The sequence below is a fragment of the Eurosta solidaginis genome, chromosome 4, assembly GCF_040869045.1.
Source record: "Eurosta solidaginis isolate ZX-2024a chromosome 4, ASM4086904v1, whole genome shotgun sequence".
Classification (NCBI taxonomy): domain Eukaryota; kingdom Metazoa; phylum Arthropoda; class Insecta; order Diptera; family Tephritidae; genus Eurosta; species Eurosta solidaginis.
In genome coordinates, this window is record NC_090322.1 from 21,952,306 (window position 1) to 21,969,149 (window position 16,844).

Sequence of the window (16,844 nt, forward strand, 5' to 3'; positions counted from 1 at the left end):
AGAGTCGGTGCAGCATTTTGGCGCGACGAAAGCTGCTTCTCTTGGGAAGAAAAATATATTTGTAAAAATTTTGGAACCGTGTTGGGCGGTGGTAAAAAACTTCCAATAATATGGTACACTTGTCCATGTATTTTTTTCTAGGCAATGTTTTGTAGCAGACAATAATAAATACAATGATGTTTGAAAAAAAGATGCATACGTTCCTTGATTTGCGCACGCTAACTTCCATACATATGTATGTACAGTGTACATTGTACACACATTTGCGAGCAAAAAACTCGTGCATTTGCCAAGAGCGAAATGACACACTCTCTTCGGCTGTGAATATATGTATCTCTTCACAAACACAAAGTTGTTTTTGTTGGCCCGCTGTATCTTGGGTTTGGCCAGGCATGCTTAACCAACGAACCGATATCATTTTGTTACGATAATTAACGTTAATAAACGAAACAAAGTCATTTCGTTTCGTTTATTAACGTTAAGAACGTCAAATTAACGAAGTGATTTTGCTTCGTTTTCTGCCATATCAAAACGAAATCAAATCGTTTATGTTGATTATTAATTTCAAACTATGCTGGCAAAGCTGATTGATGGCGGAGTCATTAAGGGTGAAGGCATTAGCCAAGCTGATTGCAACTTTTCTCATGAATTTTGACAGTACGAACATTTCTCAGAGTATTTTGACATTACCACCAACGAATTACACAAACAAATTACATGGAGTTTGTGCGTGTATGTTCGCTCGCTGTTAGCACCTTACGGCTTCACCATGGCTATAGCATTGCCAGCACAATTCAAACTTTAAGTATCACGTTTTTGTTAACGTTTTTTACCGTTAACGAAAGCTTTTCGTTTCGGTTAAAAACGAGATACAATTTATCTTGATAATTTCTTTATCGATAATATTTCGAAGTGTTTCAACGGAAACGGTGGAAATTTTTTGATAAACGATTAGCTTAACGTTAAGGTGCATCCCTGGGTTTGGCCATCGAAAATTCCTATGCTTGCATTATTTGGGGGTTTTCATCAACTTTATCCTAAAAATAAAGGGCTTTAGTTTGTGAAAATGAAAAAAATAAAAAGAGCAGGGTGTTTATTTGCGCCAATACTTTCTTAAACAAAAAATCATAAAAATCGGTATGGTACTTCTTGAGATTAGCCGTTCCAAACATTTTCCATATAAGTATCTTTATATAATTAGTATAGTATAGAGAACCGTGGTAAACGTAGAAAATATTCTACGTTTTCAAGACCAAATATACTGCACTCATAGAACACATTACTAACACATGAAATATCTTTTCTATTTGATCTTGCAGTTAGCGCCAAAAACTAACAGCCCTATTCTGCATTTCGACTTGGATTGGAATTTTTTCAATTTGGCAATTTTGGTATTCTGTGTTCCAATCGCTTTCGATCCAACTTCGAATCGTTCAATTTTTTGTATTCTGCATTTCGATCGTAGTTCCGTTTTTCTAAGTTGCAAATTAGTTGGCGGAAAAATATTTTCTTTTTATTTTTTTATTAATTTATAACAGAATTTTAACAAAAATGTAAGTAAAACTTATTAAGAAACGTAGACGGCTTGATGATGATTATTTTTTATACGTTTCCAGATCAAAAACAACATGTCGATGTCGAAGTCCTTGGATGTATTTGCGCCGCAAAAGTATTTAACACATACTTGAAAGCATCCTTGTTATGTCGAAAGTTTTTTTTGAACCTAAATAAGAAAATAAGTCATTAAACTTTACCACTTTTAAGTTCAATTTCTTACAATTCGTCACTCATCTCAAATGGATTACACAAATAATGGATTACACAAATGTCGCAATATTTGCCTTTCCATTCTCGTCTGGCCATTTTCGTATGCGTTGCTTTCCAACTCCACAAATATGCCGCGGCTATTGATTCCATTATAATAGACAGCTATAATTTGTGTCTGTTCGTTGGGTCCAGTTATATGCCAAAGCAAGCTGCCGGCGTAGAGGAAGGTGAAGCGAAAACGTAAACAATCCTTGCGGAAGGAATAAATAAACCTTTATAAAGTATTTTAGGCCAGTGCAATGAAATTAGCATCCTTAAAATTCAGAAAATGTCAACTATATTCGTGCAGGAATCCGTTTTAACAAAACTTGGTGGCCAAAATTTTGGCCAAAAGAACGACAAAAACACACTTACAATTATGAAAGCATTTCACTCAAAAAAATATAACACTGCGGCAATATATTCTATTGCTTTTTTTTGTACAAAATGGCGTGGATAATAAAATATAAACGTTTTTCAGTGTTTTTTACAAATTTGCTTTAATTTATTTTGTTCCAATGTTCACACATTCCGTACCAACAGATGATTTCGAAAAATCATTTGCTCTTCCTCTTCTCTTTACGATTCCGTCGTAATGCAGAATACCAAACTTCGATTAAAGCGGAGCGGAGAACGGGAACGTAATCGAAATGCAGAATAGGGGTGAATATAAAACAAAAATATGCAAAGATGACTGTGTTATTTGCCTTATTTCTATGCGCCGCGGTAAGGAAGTAAGCAAAATTTCGCTATGTGGGCATTTTTTTCATACGGCGTGTGTCCAAAGAGTTGTAGAGAGTTTGTCCTATGTGTCGAAGTAATATAACGGGTAACTACATATAGGTACTTATCATCTTTTCACAGCTTTTGTTACATTGACTCTGTGTACTCAGGAAATAAAGTGCGCGATAGAAGAGTGAACATTACAACCTCATTGCAAGACCGGGAGAGAATTGTTAACGTAGCTGCAAGGGGAGAAAATTAGGTGACTTTGGCCCAGAATTTGGCTGTTCCCTATAAAACGGCGTGGTCATGAGTGAACTCTGGACGAAATACATCCAAACCTAGAGGTGGTAATAGGCCCAAAATTGTTAACAAATTACCAGGTAGATGTAATATTGGGGTGGCTTGAAGAGACTTGCAGCTTGACGTTAAAACAAATGGGTGAGAGTATTCAAAGCGATTTTGGCAGTCCTCTCCCGGTCTACAGTGGGCAATTACCTCGAAGGTAAGCTGTATTCCCTGAAGACTGTTCACTTGCAACCGGTTGGAACTTAATAACAATATAAGAGATGGCAAACAAGTAGTTTGGATCGACGAGACCAAATTTAATTTGTTTTGTAAGCATACTAAGGGGCAGTCGAGCTGTAATGCAGGTTCCTGCAGCCAGAGGGCCGAACGTGCATCTATGTAATTGGAGCAATTTCAGCTTCAGGCGTATTGACTATCGATAGACAACGAGGGTCGTACAACGCATCTACCTGCGCTGAATGGGCAAAAAATATGTTTGACAATTGGGAGCAACAAGACAATAGTCTCAGTGACTTGGTCGTTGTATACAACGCGCCATGCTACTCGCGCTTAGGAGCTGTCATCGAGGAATATTCGAGTGGAAGGTGCAAACTTTGCGGCTGCGTCCATATAGTCCCATGCTAAACCCCATCGAAAATATATGGGCTAAAGTAAAAAGCTACGTAAAAATCCGCATGAAAATTTCAGTAACAGTAGGCTCCGGGGTATGCGAGCAACGAGTGCAATATGTTGAAAAACTAATAGATGGCGCTAAGGCTACAGGACCCGGAGGAAATTGGACAAGAGCAGTACAGCACAGCGCAAGTTTCTATGCGGATGCCATTGCCAGAGAAGACATGAGGGTTGGTGAATAAATGTCTTGTATTATTTCGTATATATGTATATACATATATATATATATATATATGTATACCCACATTTTAAATACAATTTTCTACTGCTTTTCCTCGTGATCGTCTTTTTGTTATATTACATTTATGTTACGCTGTTATCAATAATAATTTATTTATGTTGTAAAAAATTCGAAATAGAGTGTAAAATAATAAAAATTTACTATTTCTAAAATCCAATTGACGTGTTCTAAAATCCAATTTACGTTTTCTAAAATCCATATTGCGTTTCCTAAAATCCATTTTACGCTTTCTATGTTTCAAGTGACTACTCTAAAATTCAATTGACGCTTTCGAAAATCCAATTGACGCTTTCGAAAATCCATCTGCCAATTCTAAAATCCAATTGACGCTTTCCTAAGTCCAACTTAACAATTTCCAGTTTTCTAAAGTCCAATTGGCAATTCCAAAATCCAATTGACGCTTTCTAAAATCCAATTGATTATTCTAAAATCCAACTTTAAAAAATACAACTGAAAATGGTGTAGAATATACAGAAAACGTAGAAAGCATTGTGGATAAAACAAGTGTGATATCTTATCTGTCAACTATCTGACAGGATGTTCAATACAACAACAACAACAACATGTTCAATATGGCTACTTTTAAGAGTTTTGGCAGCGTTCTGACAGGGTGTTCAATATGGCGGTGCATAGGGCCGGCTATCTTCAGCGGGCCATAGAAAGAGGTTCAGAATGAGACAGCGATAGTCAATAAAAAATCAGGTGATCCATTATATTTGTAATTTTCACATCTATGCAGAAGTTATCACACTTATCTTATCCACAATGACAGAAAGTCTTCCATTTTACTGTCAAAAGTTTTCAACATGCAACAACAAAACACATTTTTGCAACATTTTTTACGGTTTTTACATTTTCTAAAATCAAACCCATGTTGTTGTTGTTGTTGTAGCGATAAGTAAACTCCCCGAAGGGAATGTTGATGGTCTTTGGCCGGATGCAGATCCGGTACGTTCCGGTAACAAGCACCATTAAGGCACTGTCCCGATTTGATATGACCACATGAAACCTTCTAGGCCATAGTGGCCACCCACCACCTAGCCTCGGCTGTTAAAGAAAGAGGATTCTCCACGGGTAGGTGAGGTTGTCAATTGGGTTGGATAAGCTATATATATATTGCTATATATTGAGAGGGTTGCGCTACAAAACCACTTGAATCAATTTGGTATTTTAGTCGCCTCTTACGACAGGTATACCTGCCGCGAGTATATTATAAGCCCCCTAACCCATGTGTAATTGAATAGAAAATTATATTTATTTTTATTTGAAACTGAATTTTTACATTAAAAACAACAAACTTTCTGTGCGCAGCAGTTTTGTACATATTTTTAATGCATTAATTATTCAATTTTAATTTAATATTCGGCGCTAAATGGAGGATTAAATCAAAATATTATTGGTTGACGTTGTTGTAGCGATAAATAAATTCCCCGCAGTTTTTGAGGAGTGTTATCGATGTTGCTGGCCCTTTGTCGGATATACATAGATCCGGCACGTTTTACCAACAAGTACCATTAAGGTACGAGCCCGACCATCTTTGGAACGATTTAATATGACCACATTGAACCTTCTAGGCCATCCACCTCGAAGCCCTAGTTCCATGAGGGAATTGCGGTCACCAGAGCCCTGGCTGTTTCGTTAGACCACTCCTTAAATAATTTGAGCATACGTGCGCGGGTATATATTAAGCCCCGTAACCCGCTGGGGGTTTGTTTTTGCCTATCTTTGGGGACAATGTCCCGTAGAAATAAATAACCTCCGAAGATATTTAAGCCCGAGCTTCTTTTCCAATTTTGCCTCGTGATCCCTATAATTTTTTCCTACAAATTGGCGGGACGGGAACTTCATCTTTTACGCCGACTCCGAACGGCATGTACAAGGCAGATGAGCTTTCACTGAGAAGCTTTTCATTGCAGATATACACTCAGCGTGCCTGCCAAATCACTTTCTGCTCATGCTCCTATCTTATTCTAGCCCTCACTATTATTCTTAAGCTTATCCTAATGTTTTTCTAACTCTTAAGCCTGCCAAATCACTTTCTGCTCATGCTCCTATCTTATTCTAGCCCTCACTATTATTCTTAAGCTTATCCTAATGTTTTTCTAACTCTTAACACTCAACGTATGGACATTTGATCTTAGATTTATACTATTAAGCGCGATATGTGTACATATGAAAGTCTATGCATGAATAAGTCGTCGTTTGTATTAACAAATCTTACTTACGCTCCAGATATTTGCTGTTCATCGAAATCAATGGCAAAGTCTTCGTTTTTTACTGATATTGTTGATTGCAAAGGGCCCACATCCCTATATTCAATGTTGGTTTCATCTTCAATGGGCTCGTTTTTGATAAAACAGCTTGGCCCGTCTTGAGAATTTTTGCCAGAGATTGTTGAATACATCGTGTCACCATCACTATCTTCATCATTGGGTTCCACATCTTCATTGGGGTCGCTTTTGATAAACTCCATTAAATTATCTTCCGTATTTTTACAGATTTTCCTAGAGATTGCTAAATGCATGCCATTTTCAATGATGGGTCCATCATCTTCTATGAGCTCGTTCTTCATAAATTCTTTTAAATCTCCTTGTGAGTTTACACAGTTTCTCCCAGAGCTTGTAGAATACACGGTGTCCCCAAAACAGTTTTCAATGTTAGGCTCATCTTTAATGAGCTCGTATACGATAAACTGGCTAGTCTCGCTATTATTAACAAGATCGCCTTTCGAATGTTCCAATAATTGATCGTTTGGAAGATCGTCAACAAGATTTGTTTGTGGTGCTTCAGATTTAACTACGTGCTCCGTACTTTTAGTAAGTGGTTCTTTTATAAAAGGATGTTTCCCCAATTCGCCTTTAATTCCCTTCTCTACCATCGACATATTTGACCCAACCTGTTTTTTAGAAATTAGTCGAAAATAATTTATTAATAAATATTTTGTATGCTGCCATGGCATAGATTAGATTGATACGAATCTTTTGTTTACGCTCTCATATTTTCGCTCTCACGAGGGATTTATCTTCTAGTTGATGCTGACAACAATCACAGATAAATCCCTCGCGCCAGCTGAAGCGGGTGCCAGAACAAAAAATGTGCAAGCCAAAACGAAAAACGTGCCAAAAATTTTGGTAAACTTTAGTTTGACCTACAACTGTAGAATAGCGTTCAAAAATTATGGGAAAAAGGATAAAAATACTTGTTTTAGTGCAAATATTATTAGTTCGAAAGCGGAGGGTAAATATTATTTCCCGATCAAAAGTTATCGCTAAAACAGGTTTTGTAAATATGAAGTCCCGATGCAACCAGTCCATTTTGATCACAGAACCTGGAACGTCAGACATGTAGGATAGGCCCTACCATTGAATGATGTTAACTATTATATCATAGGTCGGATTTACTGAAATTTCAAAAGAATATATGGTTTTCACTGTGAGTTAAATGCGTTACAATATTTGACTAATTACTTTAATCAAAATGTAAATTTTACTTAGATTTGTTTATATTTGACTCCAACTAGTAGTGTTATTGTAAAATGAGTTTAAAGAAATGAATATTTTACGACTATCATTTTTTTAAATGATTGAAACTATAATCGCCGAAATGTATGTCAAAAATCCCCATAATCAGATCTATTAATTTTTGTTTGGAGTGGCATCACTGACAAATGTTATAAAAAATGTGCATTTTGACAGCGCTCTCTCGAAACAAGGAGTTGCAAATCCATTTATCTATGGACATGGTATGCTGCAAACATCGAAATGTCAATTGAATTAGAGTTGACAAATGTTAATGTACCTGTTATTCAATCAAAGCGACTGAAAGATCAAGTAAATCACAGCGGCAATTGTGAAGGAATCGCCGTGACTCAGCTAGAAAACTATGTCAAAAAGCGCCAACTAAATTTAAAACCTATTTTATTTTGACTGACTATGCATGTCAATAATATAATAGCCGTGTTTTTTTTTACACGCGTATACGTTTCGTTTGCGCGTGAAAAAAAACGCCTATCCTCGCTTAGATATTGCTTACCAGACCCATCTAGCGGCAGTGGTTAAATAGCTACAGCACAGGGTGTACCGAAAAGCGGACACACAACCCTCTGATGGCCATAGGGTATAACCCTACAAGAATACTGACTATCATATGACTATCATCTGATTTACAGCAATGTCAACCTAACAATCAGCGCCTCATACAAACTTTCTACCACCGTGATAATCATTTGATTGTCATATCACAGTCAGTAGTGACAACATGATTAAATCGGATAAACTGTTCTCGCATACATAAAATTCCATTGAGAATTATGTATTTGTCTCACATGCATAATGGTATCTGCTGTATGTTCTTTTGTTCTGTACCAGGTGTCCGAAGCTTTCCCAGTTTGAGTCCTTTTTCATGATTATAGGCTGTCGTTGGGAACATGCGGACATGCGTGAGCGAACAAAGGAACACACATAAATTTGAGTATCAATGTTTACGTCATCGCAGGATCACATTGTCAATTACAAGTGTGAGTGTATTAGTAAAACTATCAGCGTTTCTTTATTCCTACGGGCTTGAGGGTTCGGTCAAACGTGTTTCGTACGACAAACGTCCGTACGTACGGCACACGTCGGTGGGTAATTGCCGCTTAAGTAAAAAGCAAAAAGCTGCCTTAAGTTTGTGATAGAAAGTTTGTATGAGGCGCTGATCGTTAGGTTGACATTGCTGACAATCAGATGATAGTCAGTATTCTTGTAGGGCAGTTGCGATGAATTGTGGACACACATAAGCTATCATCCGGTGGCAAAATCCTGAGCCAGATAAATAATTTTGCATGTAAATGCAACAACAATTTCAGAGGTGTATTTAAAGTTTGTCACTTAGCAGTCCATATAAAGTTTAAGCGTAAACGTATATAGAAGTAAAAAAAAACACAGCTAATAGTGCTCCGCGAAATTTTGAATCTGCATGGACAAGGTGATATAAACTTTAATTGCTAGGTCCGAAGTTCATTTATATTTACAAACGCCACATCCTACATGACCTACTGATTAAGTGTATAGCCGTACTGCTCACACTCATTCCTTTTCCTGGATCATTGATGACACTGTAACTATCAAAAAATGTCATAAATGATAGTTTACTGTAGATATCAGGTTTGACTGTTATATTATCATAAATGACCATTGTTATATTCCGCCAAAAATGAAACAATGATTTTTGCTTTTTATTTACTTTATTTCATTACGTTTTTAATTTTGTACGTGATAACAGCATGCGTGTTTTTTATTTGTTTAAAATAAATAGTTTTATAAGAATTCGAGTTGAGAATGTTCAATTTAAATTCAGAAAATAACAAAACAACAGAAGAGCCCTTTCCTCATGCGGAAACACATTTAAAAATGAATCACCACTAACCACTATTATTTTTCGCGTATCAATTTTTTGAGTGCGCCCCATACATTCTGACAGCTTTTGGTATTTTTTAATATTATTTTTGATTTTTTTTTTCTTTTAGCATGGAGCTTTGAAATGCTCCCTTTTTATACTCAGTTGAGCAGAGCTCACAGAGTATATTAACTTTGATTGCATAACGGTTGGTTGTACAGGTATAAAGGAATCGAGATAGATATAGACTTCCATATATCAAAATCATCAGTATCGAAAAAAAATTCGATTGAGCCATGTCCGTCCGTCCGTCCGTCCGCCCGTCCGTCTGTCCGTTAACACGATAACTTGAGTAAATTTTGAGGTATCTTGATGAAATTTGGTACGTTGGTTCCTGGGCACTCATCTCAGATCGCTATTTAAAATCAATGATATCGGACAATAACCACGCCCACTTTTTCGATATCGAAAATTTCGAAAAATCGAAAAAGTGCTATAATTCATTACCAAATATGCATTAAGCGATGAAACTTGGTAGGTGAGTTGAGCTTATGACGCAGAATAGAAAACTAGTAAAATTTTGGACAATGGGCGTGGCACCGCCCACTTTTAAATGAAGGTAATTTAGAAGTTTTGCAAGCTGTAATTTGACAGTCGTTGAAGATATCATGATGAAATTTGGCAGGAACGTTACTCTTATTACTTTATGTCTGCTTAATAAAAATTAGGAAAATCGGAGAACGACCACGCCCACTTTTAAAAAAATTTTTTTTTTTAATTCAAATTTTAAAAGAAAAGTTAATATCTTTACAGCATATAAGTAAATTATGCCAACATTAAACTCAGTAATAATATGGTGCAAAAAAATACAAAAATAAAAGAAAATTTCAAAATGGGCGTGGCTTCGCCCTTTTTCATTTAATTTGTCTAGGATGCTTGTAATGCCATAAGTCGAACAAAAATTAACCAATCCTTGTGAAATTTGGTAGAAGCTTAGCTTCTAGGACGATAACTGTTTTCTGTGAAAAAGGGCGAAATCGGTTGAAGCCACGCCCAGTTTTTATACACAGTCGACCGTCTGTCCTTCCGCTCGGCCGTTAACACGATAACTTGAGCAAAAATCGATATATCTTTACTAAACTCAGTTCACGTACTTATCTGAACTCACTTTATATTGGTATAAAAAATGGCCGAAATCCGACTATGACCACGCCCACTTTTTCGATATCGAAAAATGAAAAAAATGCCATAATTATATACCAAATACGAAAAAATGGATGAAACATGGTAATTGTATTGGTCTATTGACGCAAAATATAACTTTAGAAAAAAAACTTGGTAAAATGGGTGTGACACCTACCATATTAAGTAGAAGAAAATGAAAAAGTTTTGCAGGGCGAAATCAAAAGCCCTTGGAATCTTAGAAGGAATACTGTACGTGGTATTACATATATAAATAAACTAGCGGTACTCGACAGATGATGTTCTGGATCACCCTGGTCCACATTTTGGTAGATATCTCGAAAACGCCTTCACATATACAACTAAGGGCCACTCCCTTTTAAAACCCTCATTAATACCTTTAATTTCATACCCATATCGTACAAACACATTCTAGAGTCACCCCTGGTCCACCTTTATGGCGATATCTCGAAAAGGCGTCCACCTATAGAACTAAGGCCCACACCCTTTTAAAATACTCATTAGCACCTTTCATTTGATACCCTTTTAAAAAACTTATTACACCTTTCGTTTGACACCCATATTGTACAAACGCATTGTAGAGTCAACCCAGGTCCACTTTTATAACGATATTCCGAAAAGGCGTCCACCTATAGAACTAAGGCCCACTCCCTTTTAAAATACTCATTAACACCTTTCATTTGATACCCATATAGTAAAAACAAATTCTAGAGTCACCCCTGGTCCACGTTTATGGCGATATCTCGAAAAGGCGTCCACATATAGAACTAAGGCCCACGCCCTCTTAAAATACTCATTAACACCTTTCACTTGATACTCATATCGTACAAACAAATTCTAGAGTCACTCCTGGTCCATCTTTATGGCGATATCTCGAAAAGGCGTCCATCTATAGTACTTAGGCCCACGCTCTTTTAAAATACTCATTAATACCTTTTATTTGATACCCATATCGTACAAAATAAATTCTAGAGTCACCCCTGGTCCACCTTTATGGCGATATCTTGAAAAGACGTCCACCTATAGAACTTAGGCCCACTCCCTTTTAAAATTATCATTAACACATTTCATTTGATACCCATATCGTACAAACAAATTCTCGAGTCAGGCCTGGTTCACCTTTATGGCGATATCCCTAAATGGCGTCCATCTATAGATCTATGGCCCACTTCCTCTTAAAATACTCTTTAATACCTTCCATTTGATACACATGTCATACAAACACATTCCAGGGTTACCCTTGGTTCCTTTTACAACATGGCGATTTCCCTTACTCTCAACTGAGTATGTAATGTTCGGTTACACCCGAACTTAGCCTTCCTTACTTGTTCATTTTTTAAACTTATTTTTTATATGGTTTTCGTCGGTTGAAAATGGCGGAATTTAAAAAACAAAACAACCGTGATAATAATTTGATTGTCATATGACAGTCAGTAGTGACAACATGATTAAATCGGATAAACTGTTCTCCCATACATAAAATTCCGTTGAGAATTATGTATCTGTCTCACATGCATAATGGTATCTGCTGTATGTTCTTTTGTTCTGTACCAGGTGTCCGAAGCTTTCCCAGTTTGAGTCCTTTTTCATGATTATAGGCTGTCGTTGGGAACATGCGGATATGCGTGAGCGAACAAAAGAACATACATAAATTTGAGTATCAATGTTTACATCATCGCAGGATCAGCATTGTCAATTACAAGTGTGAGTGTATTAGTAGAACTATCAGCGTTTCTTGTAGGGATAATAATAGGAGACGAAAATTGTTGGCAAGTATTTTTCTAGCATGGTGAGCATGTTTATAACGGTACTTCGAGAAATGTGATTGGGTGAGCCGAAGTATGTTACAACAGCTAAAGGGCGAATTAATGGTGACTTATAACCATAAAGCCATAACTAGATAAAACAGCTGATCATACCTACCTTATGCAAATCAATGTAATCGAGTTAGCGTTATGGTATGGCAACATTAATCGATTACATTGATTTCCATAAGGTAGGTTCGATCAGCTGTTTTATCTTATGGCTTTATGGATATAAGTCACCATTAATTCGCCCTTAACAGCCTGATTCTAATGTGGTATCAACATTCTTCACCACGGCAACTTTTGTACCCTTTTGGTATTCTGCCCACGAAAGTAGCCGGATAATTGTTTACCCACTAAAATAGGTGGTAACCACGATGTAACCACACAAAAGCTGTTGTTTAGAAAAAGGCAATACTGAAAAAAAAAATTGTTAAGCTGGAGACATTGGTGCTTTATCGGTAACCGTATCGGTAACCTTATAACAGCTGATTCGACTAAACTTATGAGAATCAATGCAATCGATTATTGGTGCCGCTAAGGTCGTAACCGTATCGTAGCCAACCAATTGGGTTTTGGTTTACCGTCGTAACGATAAACAGCTGATTACGTTAGGGATACGGATACAGCGATACGACATACGGCACCAATGACTCCGGCTTTATCGTTACGACGGTAAACCAAAACCCAATTGGTTGGCTACGATATGGTTACGACCTTAGCGGCACCAATAATCGATTGCATTGATTCTCATAAGGTTGGTCGAATCAGCTGTTAAAAGGTTACCGATACGGTTACCGATAAAGCACCAATGTCTCCAGCTTTAAATTTCACCAAAGACACTGGTGAGTTTTTCGGTGATGACAGCGTTACCACTTTGGCCAGAATCGCGAATAAAACAATTGGTAACGACTTTCGGTTACAGAATGTTCTGGGTACTATTTTACCGGTAACGCTAAGAATCGGGCAAACGCAAAATCTTTTGCGGTTGTGACGGTGTTGCCTTTTTCAAGTCACTAAAATTTCACTGCGACGCGGCGAGCAGTTAAAAATCGCAGCATTTTCACACCATTGAGAAGGTAATCAGCTGTTTTTGTTGAATGTACAAGCTGTGTAACGCTGCGCAGCGTTGCTTTGTAGCGCTATGTTGGCGCCACTGATGCTCATAAACTGGGAGTTTTTGGGAGGGAACTGTCATAACTCCCTAAACATCTTTTTCTTCTAATAACTGTGCCTCGCCCCATACAGTAGGTATGATCAATCACAAGTAATGGTGGATATCATTTAATGGATGTCCAAAGAAACTTGCAATATCAATAAGGTTGAACCAAAGAGGCATGCGTGTTGGAGGCATTGGTGCCACATTGCATTTGAAAAGATTGTTGGTGTCATGTGGAAACACCTTACATGCAGGGCATACATTGAGTGTCAGGGCTGGTTCTGGATAATTTCGTATCCTTTTCTGAAAGAAAAAATTTAACTTTGGAACTATGTATCCTGGCGCTAAAATGGTTCTATATGTAGGTATCCAGGTAGTTGCACCAGAAAGACGCGCTTCTCCCTGGTTTTCTCAACTGCGAGTTTAGGGTATTGGACTTTGAGAACGGGGTTCGCTAAGCATTTATTTTCATATGGCTTTGCCGACTCATCGTAGGTGCGGCTGAGAGATCATTATACTTATGAGGTTAAAACGGCTGAATTCCTATGTGCAGAATTTGTCGAAGTGCTTGGGGAGATGGACTCCTTATGCCCCGAGGAGGCGGGACTCTTCAACTTCAGGAATTTCTAAGGTTCCAACTTATCAAGATCACAAAGATGGTCAAAGAGGGGAGATCCCAGACTAAAAAAGAAAACAACTTTTTTTTGGTAAATTTCGACTTGTTCTTCTCCTTTGAAAGTAATACAAGCAGACCGAAGCTTCAATGTCTTTCCTTTCAATACCTTTCTTGTGGTGCTATTTGTCAAGGACTTCAAATGGATAATAGTCGCTGAGGGCCAAGTCTGGAGAATACGGTGGATGGGACAGCAATTAGAACATCAATTTCTATTTTTCCATTGTTACGAACGGTGCATTGTCTTGAACGCGGCATCCATTTGGAATACAGCTTTCTCAAACCCGGTTCATTTGGCCCACCAGAGCTTTATGCATCATCGGTGCCTGTACGACCGCGTTTAAGTTCAGCATACGAATAACAAATGCTTGTTTTTGGTTAATACTTTCCAAAAATGATATGGATTGAATCCTTGTGGCGCCATCTACCCACGTTTTAGTTTTTTTTTTTTTGCTTCTAATCCATCAAATTAAACACGATATTTTTTCTATCCGACGGATCACTAAATGTACACCAATTTAGAAATGGAGTATAATTACAATTTTCCTTACTAGTGTTGAGTTTGAAAGATATACAGTGGGGAGCACAAATTAGTAGTTTGTGCTTCGTTCCTTAATTACTGCATAAGAATGAAAGTAACAAAGCATTTGTATCTTAAGTTCAGAGTCATAACAAACTCCCCATGTCTCTCGCTGGAAATACTTGGGGGAAAATACATAAAAACGCTTAAAGCTACCTATAAAGAAAGTGCCGCATGTGTGCAACGCGTCTCCAAAATGAAACACACTGGAGGAAGCTGAGTATGTCATAACACCGCGCCCAGAACCGCCGCGGGATGTCTTATGTTCCCAAAGGATCACGTATACAGTGAGGCGGGAAAGCTCCCCATAAAGAGATAAAAGAAATGCTGAACAAACTGTTTAATACTCAGAAACCTGTGACACACACACTTTTCGGTCATGATGATTTTAAAAATCAAGAAAGTTGATAGTAAGTTTTTGCAGAACTTCGAAACATAAAAAATGTCGATTTTTACACTTTTTCAAGCGATACCCTTGATTTTTTTTTTCGAATTTTTTCGATAAAATTTTGAGCAATCGCTGAAACGCTATGGATTTTAAACTGAATGTTGTTTTTAAGACGGATATTATAAAAGTATGAGCAAAATTAATGTGCCCCTCCAATACTCAAAACTATCATCAATCAAAGTAGCGATACTTTTTTTTGTCATTTTCAATATTGACAGTTTTTTGCTTATAGCTTTTTGAGGCAACTGAGTATTGAAATTTGAATTATGCACGATAATAGCCTATCAGGGACTAAAAATCAAATTCGATGTGCCCCTTTCAGTTTTGAAGGTAGAGGCAGAAAAGTGGAAGCGCTTGGTTGCGTAAATTTTTTTCAGGAGCATGTTTTTTTGTGGGCACAGCAACAATTTTCTCTACACCACAGTAGTATACCATCAATTGCCTCATCTTGGAATATTCACGCAAGGAAAGTTATTGATGTTTGCACATGGGGCAAATATACGAAATTTCCGACAAAAATTCGCAATCGGCAAAAAGTATAGAACATTTGTTTTTTAAACCAGGTTTTATTTAAAAGTAAATGAAAAGAAACAAATTTGGTACAAAAATTAAAAAAAAAAAACAAATTGTTTCTACACTTTTTGACGATTGCCAATTTTTGGCGAAAATTTCGTATATTTGCCTCATGTACAAACAAAATAACTTTCCTTGCGTGAATATTCCAAGATGAGGCAATTGATGGTATACTACTGTGGTGTAGAGAAAAAAATTAACAAACGGGTATGAAATATTTGACGGTTACCCGGTTTCATATTTTTGCCGATATCTCTAAAACCGGGTTTCGGGTATCAACAAAATTTTACCTAAATATACCCCACATAGATATGTACATCCTGATAAAATTTCAACACAATCGGTTCAGAAGTGTTTAAATAATTAAAAAAATTTAAGGTTTTCCGGGTTTATATTTTTATCAATATCTCCGAACCCGGATCTCGGGTATTAAAACTTTTTTACCTAAATATACTTCTTTCACATATCTATATGTTTTTAAAGTTTCAAAAGAATCGGTAGAAAGGTGTTAAAATAAATGTGTTGCAAACTTTGCAGTAAAAAATATTTGGCGGTTATTCGGTTTTATAATTTTACCGATATCTACAAAACCGGGTCTCGTTCATAAAAATTTTACATAGCTAACAGCTTTTGTTAAAGTTTCGATATAATCGGTACAGAAGTGTTGAAATAAATGTATATTTAACATTGCGACCTCAATTTATATATATTTTGCTCGATATTTTGACTATATCATTTTGAGGCATTATGTAAGACGAGTAACGGCGATGCACTATAGCTCCAATTTACCCCTCAATGTTCCTAACAATAAGATATTTGCGTGATACCATCTTTCAAAAAAAAATTTTTTCTCCAAAAAAACCAAAGTTTGGCGGATTTCCCCATATATATTATATCTAATTGCTGTTTTTATGTTCGGGTCCTTTTTCGCTCTTATTTGGAATCCAAATCTATAAATAAAGTTTTGGTTGTAAAGATGAAGATTCGGGCTATTAGCGAGCTTTGGGCAATTTTGGTCGTAGAGCTTTTGTTTAGCTATATTTTATTAAAATAATTTGTTAAAAATAAACGATCGTGAGCACACAAAGAAATATTTTGCACTGTTGTGAATATTTGCACTGCATTACCGGCAGTTGCTACCATACGCTAGATGACAGCGCAAGCTGTAAGTTTTAACTGATTGATAGAACAGCTGATTTTTGTTGTATTTGCGCAAGGTGCGCACGGGTCCGGCTCGCTTAAAAATAAATATGAACAAGTATTTTCTCGTAACTAA

General features: G+C 36.8%; 1 protein-coding gene across 1 annotated transcript in view; it reads right to left on the minus strand.

Annotated features, from left to right (window-relative positions):
• The window catches only part of LOC137249242 (zinc finger protein 665-like), a 50,185-nt gene extending 43,467 nt beyond the window's left edge, over positions 1–6,718 (minus strand). Inside the window, exon 1 of the mRNA XM_067780556.1 lies at positions 5,977–6,718. Within this exon, the coding sequence (XP_067636657.1) occupies positions 5,977–6,710 (734 nt within the window). The 5' untranslated portion in view covers positions 6,711–6,718. The remainder of the gene's footprint in view (positions 1–5,976) is intronic.
• Between the last annotated feature and the right edge of the window lie 10,126 nt (positions 6,719–16,844).